Here is a 14157-nt window from a genome sequence, read left to right as displayed (position 1 = left end):
TCTGCCTCATACACTGGGGAGCAGCAGTGCAAGGCACCAGTAGCAGGGACCCTCAGAGGGCTAGAAGACCCGCACTCCTCCCCATTGTGATGGGGGCTCTGATTCCATGACAACCGTGGGCACTCCTGGAGTCCCTCCTGGTAGAGGCTGAGAATTAAAGATCAGGAACAAGGAGGAGGAGTGGCTTCCCAGATGTGTAGAGCTTATGAGGCAATGGAGAGGTAAGGGAGCCAGCCTCAGCCACCTTCAGCTTCCTGCAGGAAATGGCCAAAGGGAGACGCTTCAACCCCCCTTTAGACAAGGATGGAAGATGGGTAAGAAAGATGATGGCCTCTCTTACCTTTCTCAGGCCACGGGGGTGTGACTGGGGGCACAGATCCTGCTTCTACGGCATACTGTAGCAAGACTTTTGACAAATCACTTCCCCAAGCCTCAGTTCCTTCATCTGTGAAATGGAACTCTCATAGCACTCTTGGGAGGATTGAGCGAAATGATGTGTGTAACACGCTCAGCACACTGGCATCTTGTGAGCGTCCACTGGGCAGTATTGCTGCGAGCTCTACTTTTTCTTTTTTCTGTAGCATCTGTCTTCTAACATCCTATGTAACTTATCATTTTGTGTGTGTTGTTTGTCTCCCCCTGCTAGAATATAAACTCCATAGGGGCTGGGATCCTTATCTTTTGTATTTATTGCTTGTATCGCGAGTGCCTGGAAGAGGATCTGGCACTCAGGAGGGGCTTAATAACAACTTGTTGAAGGAGTTTGTACTATACTGGAAACCTCTAAACACATTCCTGTTGGCTCACAATCTGATCCCCTTGGTCCCACCAGACTATGAAATGGGAAGAGTCTGGCATGTGTCATTTACCCATCTTGATCGTTTGAAAACTTTCCCTTCTCAGCTTCAGGCTCTTGTTCAGACCACTTTCTTACAGTATCGCCTACGAAGTCTGGTGGGATTATCACCATCGTGCCATCTTTAAGAAACGTCTGATTCCCCCCTAAGTGTGAGGTCCTGTCTCCGCCACAGCCCAGGCACCTCTGTTGCTTGGTCTCTAATACATATATTTCATGCATTGACAGGTCTTTTGCATTTCTAGTGTCCACGATTCATTCCAAGAGGAATGTAAGGGGGGTCACAGGGGTAGACTGTGGCCTGCACCCTCCCTGACGCTCACAAGGAGAGACAGCGTTAGAGAAAGCCATGGTGCTAACCTCTTTTAAGGCAGGAATACATAGAAAAGTTAAAAAATTTTCTGTTTGTTTAAGGCTAAAAATGGAAAACACCTTGGAAAATTTGGGTCTGAAGGCTTTAAAAAACTATATCCACCTTGGCGTAACTTTGTCCTAAGTAGCTTAGTCTTTCTAAATCTCAGTTTCTTTATCTGTTAAATGGGAGCATAATGTGGCCAGGTTAGAGGGTATTATGGGGTCTCATGAGATAATTCATTCAAAAGTGCTCAGTATAATGCATGGGAACATAGTAACCTCTTAGTACTAGCTAACACTATTATACATGACAGTGTTTTTGTATACCCTGCTTTATTCCACAAAGATTTGAAGTAACATATGGAAAGTATTCACAATAAAATAGTAAAGTATAAATAAAATAAAAATTCAGAACCAGTTTAAATATACTCTAGAATAAGAAGCTGAGACTGGGAACACATATAACATAGATATACAGGCCAAATGGCCTATATTGTAGATATTTGGGAATCAAATTTGACTGAGTTGCCTGGCAGCCAAAGTAAAATGGGAAATAGTGTGAACTACATAATGCTGATCAGCCACAAAGAGAAAAACTTAAGTTTCTCAGACTAAGTAGCCTCACCTTTTCTATCACTCACAATATCAGTTAGGATTGTGTTTGACTGAATATTCTAAAAAGCTGACTACAGTATCTTAATTATGGGGGTCTGTAATTCTCAAGTAACAATAAATCCAGAAGGAGGAAGTTCAGGGCTGGTACCCACGCTCTAGGAAGTCATTGGAGGCCCAGGTTCTTTTCAGCCTTGTGTTCCGATATCCTTAATGCAGCGCTGTTCAACTCAGGCATGTAAATGAGGGGAAGGTCAGAGGACAAAAAGAAGGCACCTGTCAGCTAAGTTTCCCCCCTTTGATGGGGAAAACAGTAGCTTTCCCAGGAGCCCGTCCCCGCAGACGTCTGCTTTCATCTCATTGGGTCACATGCCAATTTAGCTGCAAGGGAGTTTCGGGAGGTATTTTTTAACCAGCCCCATTGCCACCCCGAACAAAGTCACGGTTCTGTTACGAGCGAGGAAGCGAGACTGAACATTGCATTTCTTCCTGCAATCCTGGGGATGTGCCCAGGTTCCAGGTTTAGCTGGAGGGGCACCAACTCCCAAAGTCTGACCTGAGCCTTTGGTGTGCCAGCACCTAAGGGCATGAAAAGAATAGTGCTGATCATGAAGTTTCCCAAAGTAACTTGTTGGCGAGTTGGGGAAATTAAAGGAATTGTTGGCTCAGAGTCAGCGGCGGCCCACTTGGGAGGACAGTAATTGCCACATTAGAGGTGGCAGTCATTTTGCAGTTGACCTTGCTGGTTGTAATCTGGCTGTTGCCGGCTAGGAAAGGCTTTTTCCACACACTTTCACCTTCCTATTTAATATTTCAGTCATTGAGTGATTGAATGCAGCAAAAATTTCACCGCCAACTAGTTAAAAAGCTATATTTCACGGTTACAATATCTAACAGAAGGGTTTATTTCACAGCTATCATGTTTTAGCCATTAAATATATATTTTAAAAGAGTGAAATTAAAATGCTAGAGCCATCTTTTTTTACAGTGATTTAGTCCAGAGACTTGCAGAATACAAATGAAGCCAAGTCAGTTGTCACAGAGCTGGTGAGAGACATCATTCGTGATGTGAGAACAGCTCCCCACCCCGGTCTGATTTTCCTCACCTTCCATGAGGCAGGAGTGTTGATGAGGTCAGACTGGAAGAAGGGAGAAGGGAGAGGTTAGGAGTCCGGACGCCCTTTGTATTATTTATATTTACTTTTAAAAATAATTGTTTAAAAGGGTTTAAAAATATGATACAGAATGAATTAGAAATATATAGCTTGACTTTGAAAAATTTCCAGGGTATTTTAAGTGGGAAAGCAAGATACGAAATGGTACGCCTCATCTGGTCCAATTTTGTAAAGCCATACAAGTTCCCTCGACAGTTACAGGGGTTCGTGTCCGATCACATCAGCACTCAGTTGTTCATGTTGTTATCTGGGGTGGCAGCGGGGCTGACAAGATGGGGAAGGAGAAAGTAACCCAAAGTTACTGTTAAGTAAAAAGGCATTAATAAGTTTTAGACATCACATTTATAATATGATCCTACGTATGCAAAATTATCCACGTATATGGATAATCCAGTCTATACCCACATCCATTGGCATAGGGATGTACATAAAGGATGGTCACCACGGAGTTAGGTGGAAGGGGTGATAGGATTTCAGGGGAATTTCGCTTCCTTCCTCTGTTTTTCTTTATTGTTTGGTTTTTTTAAAACCATGAATATGTATTACAACTCGAATCAGAAGCAAATACAATTATTTGCGCGGTGGACAAAAAGAGGATGTAATAGATGCGCTTAGTTAAGAAAGGCTTAACGGCCATGGCGGACAATGACTGTGAAAAGAAAGTGTTCCTCCTTTGCTGCTCCTCCTCCCCTGGGAGGAACGTTTCGGTGCCGCCCATCCTGCTGAGCACCTGTGCGCCCCATGGGGATGGGTTTGTGTGGCTGTTTTACTCTCTTCACCCTGTCCACAGGCAGCCATGCGAACGTGTCCCATGGGAGTCCTATTTCCGTGTGTTCCTGTAAATTATGTATTGCTGCTTCGTGCACATGGATTATTTACTCACATAAATGGTGTTGGGTTATAGATCTCGTTTTGTTTCTTTTTTCCACTTAGCACCGAGTTTAAAAGACCTCCTCACTGCTATGTCATCTAGCCTGTTGCTTCTCACTCCTGGTGTGAACGCCTCACCAAGTTTACAACATACATGATATAATCTCCCCACCTTTTGACACAAATAGTAACATACTCAACATGCTCTTGTGCAGACATTAAACATGAGCCTGAATAGACAGTTATGTCGCGACTTGAGAAGGAATGAGAGAGAAGAGTAGCGGTGGCCAATATTATTGTAATCCAAAAGAGAAGGAAGGAGGACGGGCCTGAGGCAATGGCAATGGGTTGGGGATGAGGGAGGGGACAGCTGCAAGCACCTCTGATCACATGCATTTTCTCTTTTAATCACATCTACCTTATCAAGTAGGTATTATTATTCCCACTTTACAGATAGAGAAACTGAGGCTTGGAAAAATTAAGTTTCTTGCGTAAGGTTCACCTTGCAGCGGATAGAGCTGGGACTGGACACAGGATCTTTGCATCTACAGTCTGTACCCAAGCATTGTATTATGCTTGCTCCCTTTGTGGGGCTTTTCACCCAGAGTTGGGGTCTTGCCTTTTGTTTGTATTTTAGTTTCCACTCATATTCCTCTCCTAGCAATCCCTACTTCAAAGCCCACTTTCTTGGAGTGGCTTTTAAGAGGTGCTATTTAAATAAAATTGGGGTGAGTTACGGTGGCCAGAAAGTGCTACTACCCACATCTCCCTTCAGGAGTGAACTCCTTTCCCCAGCTGCTAAGAACGTGGCTTTCAGCGGTCTACCCCTGGGGATTCCTGGCTGAAGGAAGCTGCATCCCCAAGGTCACCCCCTCTTCCCGGGGCAGCCCACACCCAGTGACTGATGGATGATGGTGTACAAAGGCCCAGTCCCCTTGCCCCAACTGAGGACACCTCTGAGAGGCAATCCCAGTCCAGAGCTCCCTGGGGCATCAACTGAGGCCTTTCTTGGGACCACCTCCCTCTGCCCACTCTTGTTTCCTTCCCTCCCTTTCAAAGGGAGATATCAAGTCCCTACCCCCCACCCCCATCCCCTTCCAATGATCTTCCCACCCTCTACCAACCTACATTCTCAGTGGAGAGTCAACTGGGACCCTTCACTCCTCACCTTCCCCGCCCATGTCTTAGGGTTCACCCCACACCCGTGGGAGGTTGGCTCACCTCTATGAACGTGGGCTGGATCCTTGGCTCCAAGTATGGGGAACTCCCTGACCAGAAGGAAGATCTCCATAACACATTTCTGTCTTCTCAGAGTACATCAGCGCTCTCTCACAGGGCCACACCCTCCTTACCAGGCCGCAGAAACATTTCCAGGCTCCAGCGCAGCAGGGGTGGCCCCCGTAACTTGAAACAACTGGCAGTCATGGCCTTGGGCCATTACAGGATCTTTTGTCTTGGAAAGTATACTTGAAAATTACAAAAATCATTCCATTTCCGTCTCACGCCAGAAGCAGCCAAATTGGGTTTTAATCACTTTACAGAGGAAGCCCTGATACTCAGTTTAGAGACTCAGATGTGTCTGGTTTTAATCAAGGCGTGTGCTGTTTTTTCCAGTTCCCTCACATCGGACTCACACAAAAGACACCAGAATCCATCACAAAGGCTATGTTAAAAGAGCCCCACAGTCCACGTTTGTCTCGGCAAGTGGAAGGGAAGCTACCACCAATCTACAAAGTCCGAGAGCAGGTGAGTCCAGGGCGCTGGCCGCCACACACTCTCCAAGGGGGCTGTGCCACTGGCATTTCTGGCCAGACAATTCTTCCTTGGAGGGAACTGCTCATTTACCATCCCTAGACCCCTAAATGCTGGTAGTACCCCCACCTGACACCCTGATCACGGTGACACCCCAAATACTCTCTAGACGGAACCACCTCCTGGTCCAGACAATCAAGTTAGACTTATCTAGGGACAAGAAGCAACAGCAACACTTTTGGTTACTGCTCACGGTTCATTAACACCCATGTTCTGCCTCCCCCACCAAGTGACGAGCAACTTCACAGGCATGAAGTGGCCTGAGGGGGACAAGGCGTCGACTTCATTTGGCTGACTCACTCTGCCACCCTGGGCCAAGGCTCTGGTCTTCCAGGATCTTATTAGTCAGATGAAGATGTTGGCCTAGATGGCCTCCAAAGTCCTTCCCTGCCATCAATTCCATGAACTTAGGAACTTTTCCTTCCTCGCTTCCCAAGAAGGTGATTTGAAAGAGAATTTTTGTGTTTTTCAACAAGTTGGCAATAGGTTGCGTTTTACAGCCTTGAGTTGATGGGCACACCTCCGACCTCACTGTCTGTGCTGTTCTCTCCTCTCCGGCGATGGGTGTAATTCTTACTTAGCTGTCCCTTTGTCTTCCTTCCACTCCACTGTCTGTTGGTTCTGAAAGCATCCTGGGGTTCTGATGTGTGCCTTTGCATCTCTCCCCTCGATCTTTTCCAGCAAGCAGTAAACAACAACTTCCCCTTCTCCGTTCACGACAATCGGCACAGCTTTCAGGACTCTGGATATTACCTTGACTCCGTGAGTATTTCTCTCCAAATCACTAATAAAACGGGGAGTGACATCAGGGCTCTTGATTTTCTGAGGTGCGTTGAAAATAGAGGACTTTGCTCAAAATTGGAAGGAGGTCAAAATTAAAAGCCTCATAACAGGTTTAAAAAAAAAAATGCACGAAGCTCTCAAAGGACCACGCAGCTTGCAAAGTCTGCACGGGCCATCCGACGATGCTTTTGTGCACTTGGTGCTTCTCCAGTGCCTTCCCACAAACGGTCTCATTTGTGAGCTTTCCTGTGAAGATCTGTCATGGGAGGGAGGGATTGCCTATGTGTGTGTCTGGAGGGCAGAGCCAGGGCCCACAAGGAGGAGTCAAAGGGAGGCGGAGCTTACACAATATAAAGGACTCTTAATAACCGGAAGTGTCTTTTCTCTAGAGGTGGTAAGTTCCCCGTAGGAACGATAGCACTCAATAGTGGTAGTTAACACAGCACTATGCAATGGAAAAATATTGCAAGCCACATATGTAATTTCAAATTTTCTGGTAGCCACATGTAGTAAAAAGAAAAAGGTGAAATTAATTTTAATAGTGTATTTTATTTAACCCAATAATTCCCTAAATTATCAATTCAACTTGTAATCAATATAAAAATTATTAACGAGATATTTTACATTCCGCAAACTAAGTGTTTAAAATCCAGTTTATATTTTACACTATGGTACTTCCATCTGGAAGATGCACATTTCAAGTGCGCATGTGGCTGGCATTGTCAGAGTGGACAGGGCAGGGTTGGCGTGTCTTAGGTAGAGGGTTGTATCAGGTGACCTCTGAGAATTCTTACATGAAAGTCCGTGATGGTGATGATGATGATGTTAATAATACCCACCATTTATTAAGCATTTGCCATATGCTAGCATATTAGCTCATTTAATCCTCACAATTAACTACGGTTGTTGAAATTACAACAATTAACCCTACTGGTTAATTACTCTTATCATCCCTAATTTAGAAGTGAGGAACCTGAGAACCAGTGAAATTAAACTTGCCCAAAGTTACTCTTTCCTCGAGGCTCTCATATCTAAGCTAAGTTCAAGTGGTTTAACCTAAAAAGTCTGGTTTGCTCCTGGCAAAGTGTTGAATATGGAACCAGGACTTCCACTCTGCCTGCCTCTCTAAATGGAATGTTTAATATGGTTTTCTAAATTACTGGAGTAACATATGTCCTTGAAAATTTTCAAATAATACAGAATTATATAAAATAAAAAAAATAAAATAAAATTTGCACTCTTATTTTCCCTCCTCACAATCTCACTTTGATGATTCACTAATAATGGTTTGGTGGGTAAAATTTGAGAATTTTTTGCAATTCACATGAAAACATACACACGTAAGTGTACAGGATTGTAGCATGTAAATTTCACCAGCGCTATGCTGCTCTCATAGCAAGCATTGGAAGCTTTCCAACTTTCTCTCTGTTTTGGAATAGCTTACCTAACGTGGATTTTCAGTTTAATGAAGTTAGATAGAATTTGCCCATAAAATTATTTGTGTTTGATATCTTTTTTAGAGTCTTTTTTACTACCTTTTCAATTTCCCCCTTCATTAGTAATCTACTCAAACTTTCTATCTCTTCTTGAGTAGATTTCGCTGATAATGTGTTTGCCTAAAATCTATCTAGTTCATTTCAAATTTATTGGTATAATATCTCTTAAAATACTCTTATTTTGCTGTTCTTTTTCATCTTTTTCAGTGTTGCATGTTTAGTTCAAGTACTTGCAAATATTTTTGTTAATAAATTCATTAAAACTATACGTATGCCTGAGATTATTGCTTTCGGCTACATCCCAATGGTTTTTCTAACTAGGATCTCATTATTATTAGCTTCCAAATACTTTATGATTTAATTCCTAATTTTTCTTTTAAATAAAAATCATTTAGAAGAATGTTTTGAATTTTCTATATAGCCAGAATTTTTTAAGATCACCCTTTTGTTGCTAATATCTAGTTTTATGGGTTATAGTACATTTTATAGAATATAATTTGTGATTTCTACTTTTTGAATTAAAAAGATTATGTTTGTTATCTTGGACATGATTAATTTTAATAAGTGTTTCATGGGTGTTTATAAAGAATATATATTTCCTGTCTGTTGGTTACAAAGTTTTTTATATTTATTAATTCAGGACTGTTAATTATGTTATCCAAATTCTTCATATCTTTTCCTTAATTTTTGTCTTGATCTGTCATTTTTTTCCTTCTAAGATTATTCTTGAGTTTCTAAATTTCTTTTGCCTTATATACTTTAATAGCATATCTTTCTGCATAAAAATTCATGAATATTTTATTTCTTGGTGGCTTTTTTTATTTATCAATATGAAGTATCCCTCTTTATAGGCTTTGAAGCTTCCAGCCATGAATTCTACATTACAGTATTAGTTTTGCCACTATTGCTTTCTTTCTCCTAACATTTGTTCCTTATGTTATGGTCCATTCCTTTGTCTTCATACTTTTTAGTCATTTTGTTTTGGGTTTGTTTTTTATTGTAAATAGAATAAAGCATGGTTTTTAAAAAAAATGCAAGAGTCGTTGTTTCTTTCTATGAGAATTTAACCCATTCATGTTATTTGACAATTTATGTTTTGGGTTTATTTCTGCTATCTTATTATATCTTTCCTATTTATTATGTTTGCCTGTTGTTTCTTTTTCTTTTTTTTTTTTTTTTGCTGAGGAAGATTCTCTCTGAACTAACATCTATGCCAATCTTCCCCTATTTTATATGTGGGTCACTGCCACAGCATGGCCATTGCTGAGTGGTGTAGGTCCGTGCTTGGGAACAAAATCTGGGCCAACAAAGCAGAGTGCACCAAACTTTACCACCAGGCCATGGGGCCGGGCTCTGTTTCTGTTTTTTCCTTCCTCTCCTCCTGTCTTCGCCAGGTTGAATTTATTTGTTCACTCTGACTTCTATTGATCTCCTACTAGTGGTTACCCTTAAGCATAAATGTTTAAGAATTATATTAACACTATATTACTCCATGAGTGTACAAATTAATATCTATAGCTTTTACCCAAGAATAAGGCAAGTCCGTCAGGGTGCTCCAGCTCCCACACTTCCCTTTCCAGGGGTTCTGGTGGTGGCAGGCTGTGCTCTCCCAGCTCGTGGAGGTGCCAGTCTCACGGGATAAGGTTAGGTGGCATCTCCTGAGTTCACAGCAGTGGCCCTGGGTTCCCCAGTCAAGCTGAAATCCTGGAATGGCAGTTCCAGATTGGTGCTTTCTCTCTCTCAACCTTCTTCCCTCCCTGTTCCTTCCTTTCTTTCTTTCTGTGGATTCTTAAAGTTTCAATATGTTTCATAGTCAAGTGATCAGCGAGTATTTAGACTGAATTACAAGCTTTACTTGTTACTTTCCCTGTCGCTCTTTCTCCTCTTTGTTTTGTCCCATCCTTATATTTGTTTTTTGTTTTTTTCCTAAAGTATCTGCAAGTAATGTGGGCAATGTGACCAGCATCTTCCATTTGTCCCTCCAGAGCCACTCTCCTCCTTTTCTCTCTGCTCTGGCTGCAGGGGCTGATCTGTGTGGACTATATTCCTCTCCAAGCCCCTGGGACATGGAGCCGCTGCACTGTCGCTGGGGTTTCCCTGCATGTGCAAATAGCCCCTTTATTAAACTCTCCTCAGATTACCCAAGTTTGAGCATGCCATCTGCTGCCGCTCTGACTGATACTGACTCTTATAAAAAGATGGCCTCACTTTACTAACGTAAGGTCTATTTCCTTCTAGTCTTTTCTCTAAGCGTAGTGTTTTCTTTTTTAGTTTTTGCCTAGTTACGATCAAATCAAAGGCACAGTTTTGAATACACAGTAAGTCTCAGGTCCACATGTAAGGTGCTGAGAGTTACTGAAGAAGCCTGTGGGGGGAACCCAGTGGTGCTGCTTCCTTTATGGAAACCTCTGGGACAGGGAAGAATCTAGCCTCTTCAGACTTCTCGGAATAAGAACCATTTATCCCACTGAGTGCTGGGGACACAGCCCGGGATGGATATGCCGAGGAGCCACCTGGGGACAGAGAACCTGCCTGGGGTGCCTGGGAGTCCAGGCTGCTTAATGGGCTGTTTCTGATCTGCTTTCTCTGGTTCTGCCCTCGGTGTCTCTAAACGTCCAGTCCCCCTGGTGGGAGTGGAAGCTTCCAGAACGAAAACAAACACCACCGTGATATTTTAGAGTTGATTTACACCCTTCAACAGGTTAGAAAAGATAACTCTTGTAACGGTCGTCATATTGTGCATTTAAACATAGGATGTCATGTACCTGGTTTTACCAAAGACTGTAGGACTGTGTAACCTTGAGTATATTTCTCCTAATCTTCTTGTAATTCTTCCCCAGGGCCTGGGACGTAGGAAGATCTCCCCAGAAAAAAGGCAACACGTTTCAAGAAATTTCAATCTTTGGGCGTGTGACTATGTTCCATCTTGTCTTGACGGCTTTTCAAATAACCAAATATCATACGTCTATCAGGAAGCCATGGTGGTCCCAATTTTCAGACGCTTTCCAAGACATTATAATGAGATATGGAGTGCTTTTAGATTTATTCCTGAGCGAAGCTATACGGAGTTTTTGAAAAAGAATCCAAAAATAAGGTTTGCAATTGACAAAAAAGCCGGTTCTCCACTGGATCCATAATCCTTCCAGAAGAGTCTTGATGAGTTTTATAATATTGGTATTTCTTTTGACATTCTTCAATTATGTGTTCAGCACTACCATTTAACATAAGATTTGTTTAGAAGTAGAGATTAGAAGACTATACATGCCTTAATGCTGAGGCGAAGTTTTCTTGCAGTAATAGGAGATTAAAGTCTTTATATTCAGAAATAAGAAAGGCAACAGATTATGTTACCACTCCCCACCTTTAAAATATTTTTATGATTTTTAGTAAGGTTAAAAAAATTCAAGTCCTCACAAAATAAAGATATGTGAAGATATACGGATTTTAAATGAAAATGTGTTTAAACGAATTTTAAAATGGCCACATTAACTTTGGGGGGAGTTGTAAAAATTACATAATTATATATGGTTACATTTTCATTTTGAAATTTCGAACAATACAGAGGAAGCAGGAGTCCCTCTAGATTTCACCACATCTCCAGTCCTTGCCCTGTCCCCAGAAGGAAGTTAACCGTTTGTTTTTCTTCTGTGCATTTGCAATCATATAAATGTGCATAACTTCATAAACATTTTGAACAGAAACTGTTACTCAGTACAGAATGTTCTATAATTTTCTTTTGAAATTTAACCATGTATCTTGGAGTTCTTGCAGTGTCAGTATGAATAGATTGATTTGCTTGTTAAACTGGTACACTGTATTCCCTAATATGGGTACACAATGTTTTTAAAAATTATCCTCTCACTAATGAGCATTAGAATTCTCATTTTTGGCTGTCAGACCTGGTGCTGCATGAACGTGCTTGGTCACTCTCTCTGAGTGGTGTTTACTTGCGCTCTGGAATAATCTCTGAAAAGTTACCTTGTTAGTGTTAGACTGGATAGTATGCGCGAAGTTTGAATAAATACTGCCAAATTACCTTCAAAAAACACCAGATCTATTAAATTTATACCAACAGTATCTGTTTCTCACCCCCTCAAATTATCTTCTAAATAATGATATTTAAAGACAAAAAAATAGTATCTTGCTATTTTCTTATTTAGCATTTCTCTGATTATTAGTGAAGTTGAGCATCTTTTCCCACTCAGTGGCCATTTACATTTCCTTTCTATAAATTGAGCAGCGTCACCATCATTCTACACCAAAATTTTCTTTTTTGTATTTGGGTATTTTTCCCACAGATAAATTTTAGAATACCCAAATTATTAAGTAAATCCATTGCCAATTTGATAGGAATTTCCCCAAATTTAGATATTAATTTATGGGAAAATCAACATCTTTATACCATGGTGTATCTCCCAATTTATTCAAATCTTATTTTATGCTTTTTAGTAAAGTTTGATATTTTCTTCACATGGATCTGAAGTGTTTCTATGTTTATTCTTGCATATTTTGAAATTCTGTGGCTATTTTTGACATTTTTTTTAACTTACAGTCTTAGGTTGGTTTTGCCTGATGGGTATAAAAGCTGTTGATTTCTGTATGTGAATCTTATATTTGACCACCTGGCTAAACTTCTCGTAATAAATAAATAAATAAATATTCTAATAAAGTTAAAAAGTTCCAATAATTTTTCAGTTCATCTTGGATTTTCTACATCGATGATTGTATCATTTGGGAAAGTGATGATTTTATATCATTTCTAACATTTCTACCTTCCCTGCCCCCATCTTATTGCATCAATTTGAATATTAGCACAGATAGTGCACGCCTTTATATTTTATTTCTGAATTTAATGGGGCTGCTTTTAATGTATCACTCTGAAGTCTGACTTTTACTGTAGGTTTTAGATAAATAACTTTTGTCTAGTTAAGAATGTGCTTTCATGTTCTTAGTTTCCTATTTTTTCCCCTAAAATATAACTCTTAAGTATATGCACATGGGAAACATTTCAAAGAAAATAAACAAACAGTGAAAAATAATTTCCCTCACATCCTGACTTCCAGTCTTCATTTTCTCTCCCAGAACCAGCCCTACTGATATTTTTTAACGTGTATCCTTTTCCAGGGGGTCTGTGTATAGACTCACTCTCTTGTTCTCTGTCTCTCATACACACATACCCTTAACAAACATCCGAGGCAGACACTGTTCCACTGTTGCTTCCTGCCGCTCCACTGCCAACTACACTTATGAAGATGTCTTCGAAGTTTCAAAGTCAATCCACATCACTACTTATAAACCCACTTATTAAAGAAAAAGCAAAACTGGACTGCCTGGTATTTCATTACATGAATGTGTCACAGTCCCTGTAATCTTTTGATGGCGATTTAGGCATTTTTCAGTCTTTTCCTACTATAAACAATCTGGAATAAACCTCTCTATAGAGAAATATTTGCATTCATCTATGAGCATTTCTATATGGTAAACTCATAAAAATAAACTTGTTCACCCAAAGAGTATGTGGATTCTAAATTTTAGTTCATATTGTCAAATTTTCTAAGAAGGGCTTTGCTCCAGCCTACAATTTCACCAACAAGATATGAGACACGAGAGCTCTGATTTTCCCACACGCTTGCATTATCCAACTTTATAACGTTTGCCAATTTGTTAGCTAAAAAATGGTATTGCATTTTCATTTGCCTCTTTCATTGTGCTTGTGTGTAACTATTGAAATGCCATTTGTGTTTCTTTTCTTGTGAACTGTTTATCTGTGTCTCACTAATTTTTCTAGTGGTTTGTTTGTCTTATTCTTTAATCATTTGTAAGATTTCTTGCTATATTAAGATATTAAACCTTTTATATCATATATGTTGCGTTTTATCTAGTTGGTTGGTTTTTGTTCCTCTTTGTAACTTATATAAGTATTTTAATTAATAGACTTTATTTCTTAGTGCACTTGTAGGTTTACAGAAAAATCAAGTGGAAAGCACCCAGTTCCCTTATACTCACTCTCTCTCCATCCCCACCCCCAGAGCTTCCCCTATTGTTAACATCTTGTATTGGTGTGCCTATATTTTAATGTAGTAAAATGTATGAATCTCTTATTTAATGACTTCCGGATTTCATGCCTTGCTTAGGACCACCTTTGAGATTATTAAATAATTCTAAGAGGTTTTGCTGTAGTTCTTGTTAACATTTTTTG

The 14157-nt window shown here is 40.5% G+C and overlaps 1 protein-coding gene across 1 annotated transcript; it reads left to right on the top strand.

Moving 5' to 3' along the window:
* Positions 1–263: 263 nt before the first annotated feature.
* TEX36 (testis expressed 36) lies at positions 264–11095 on the top strand. Its single transcript, XM_046652841.1, has 4 exons — positions 264–314; positions 5482–5613; positions 6361–6441; positions 10799–11095. The coding sequence occupies exons 1-4, from the start codon at positions 264–266 to the stop codon at positions 11093–11095; spliced, it is 561 nt and encodes a 186-aa protein (XP_046508797.1).
* The last annotated feature ends 3062 nt before the right edge of the window (positions 11096–14157 follow it).

Source organism: Equus quagga, chromosome 2, assembly GCF_021613505.1.
Source record: "Equus quagga isolate Etosha38 chromosome 2, UCLA_HA_Equagga_1.0, whole genome shotgun sequence".
NCBI classification, from domain to species: domain Eukaryota; kingdom Metazoa; phylum Chordata; class Mammalia; order Perissodactyla; family Equidae; genus Equus; species Equus quagga.
This window is presented reverse-complemented; position numbering and strand designations above follow the sequence as displayed.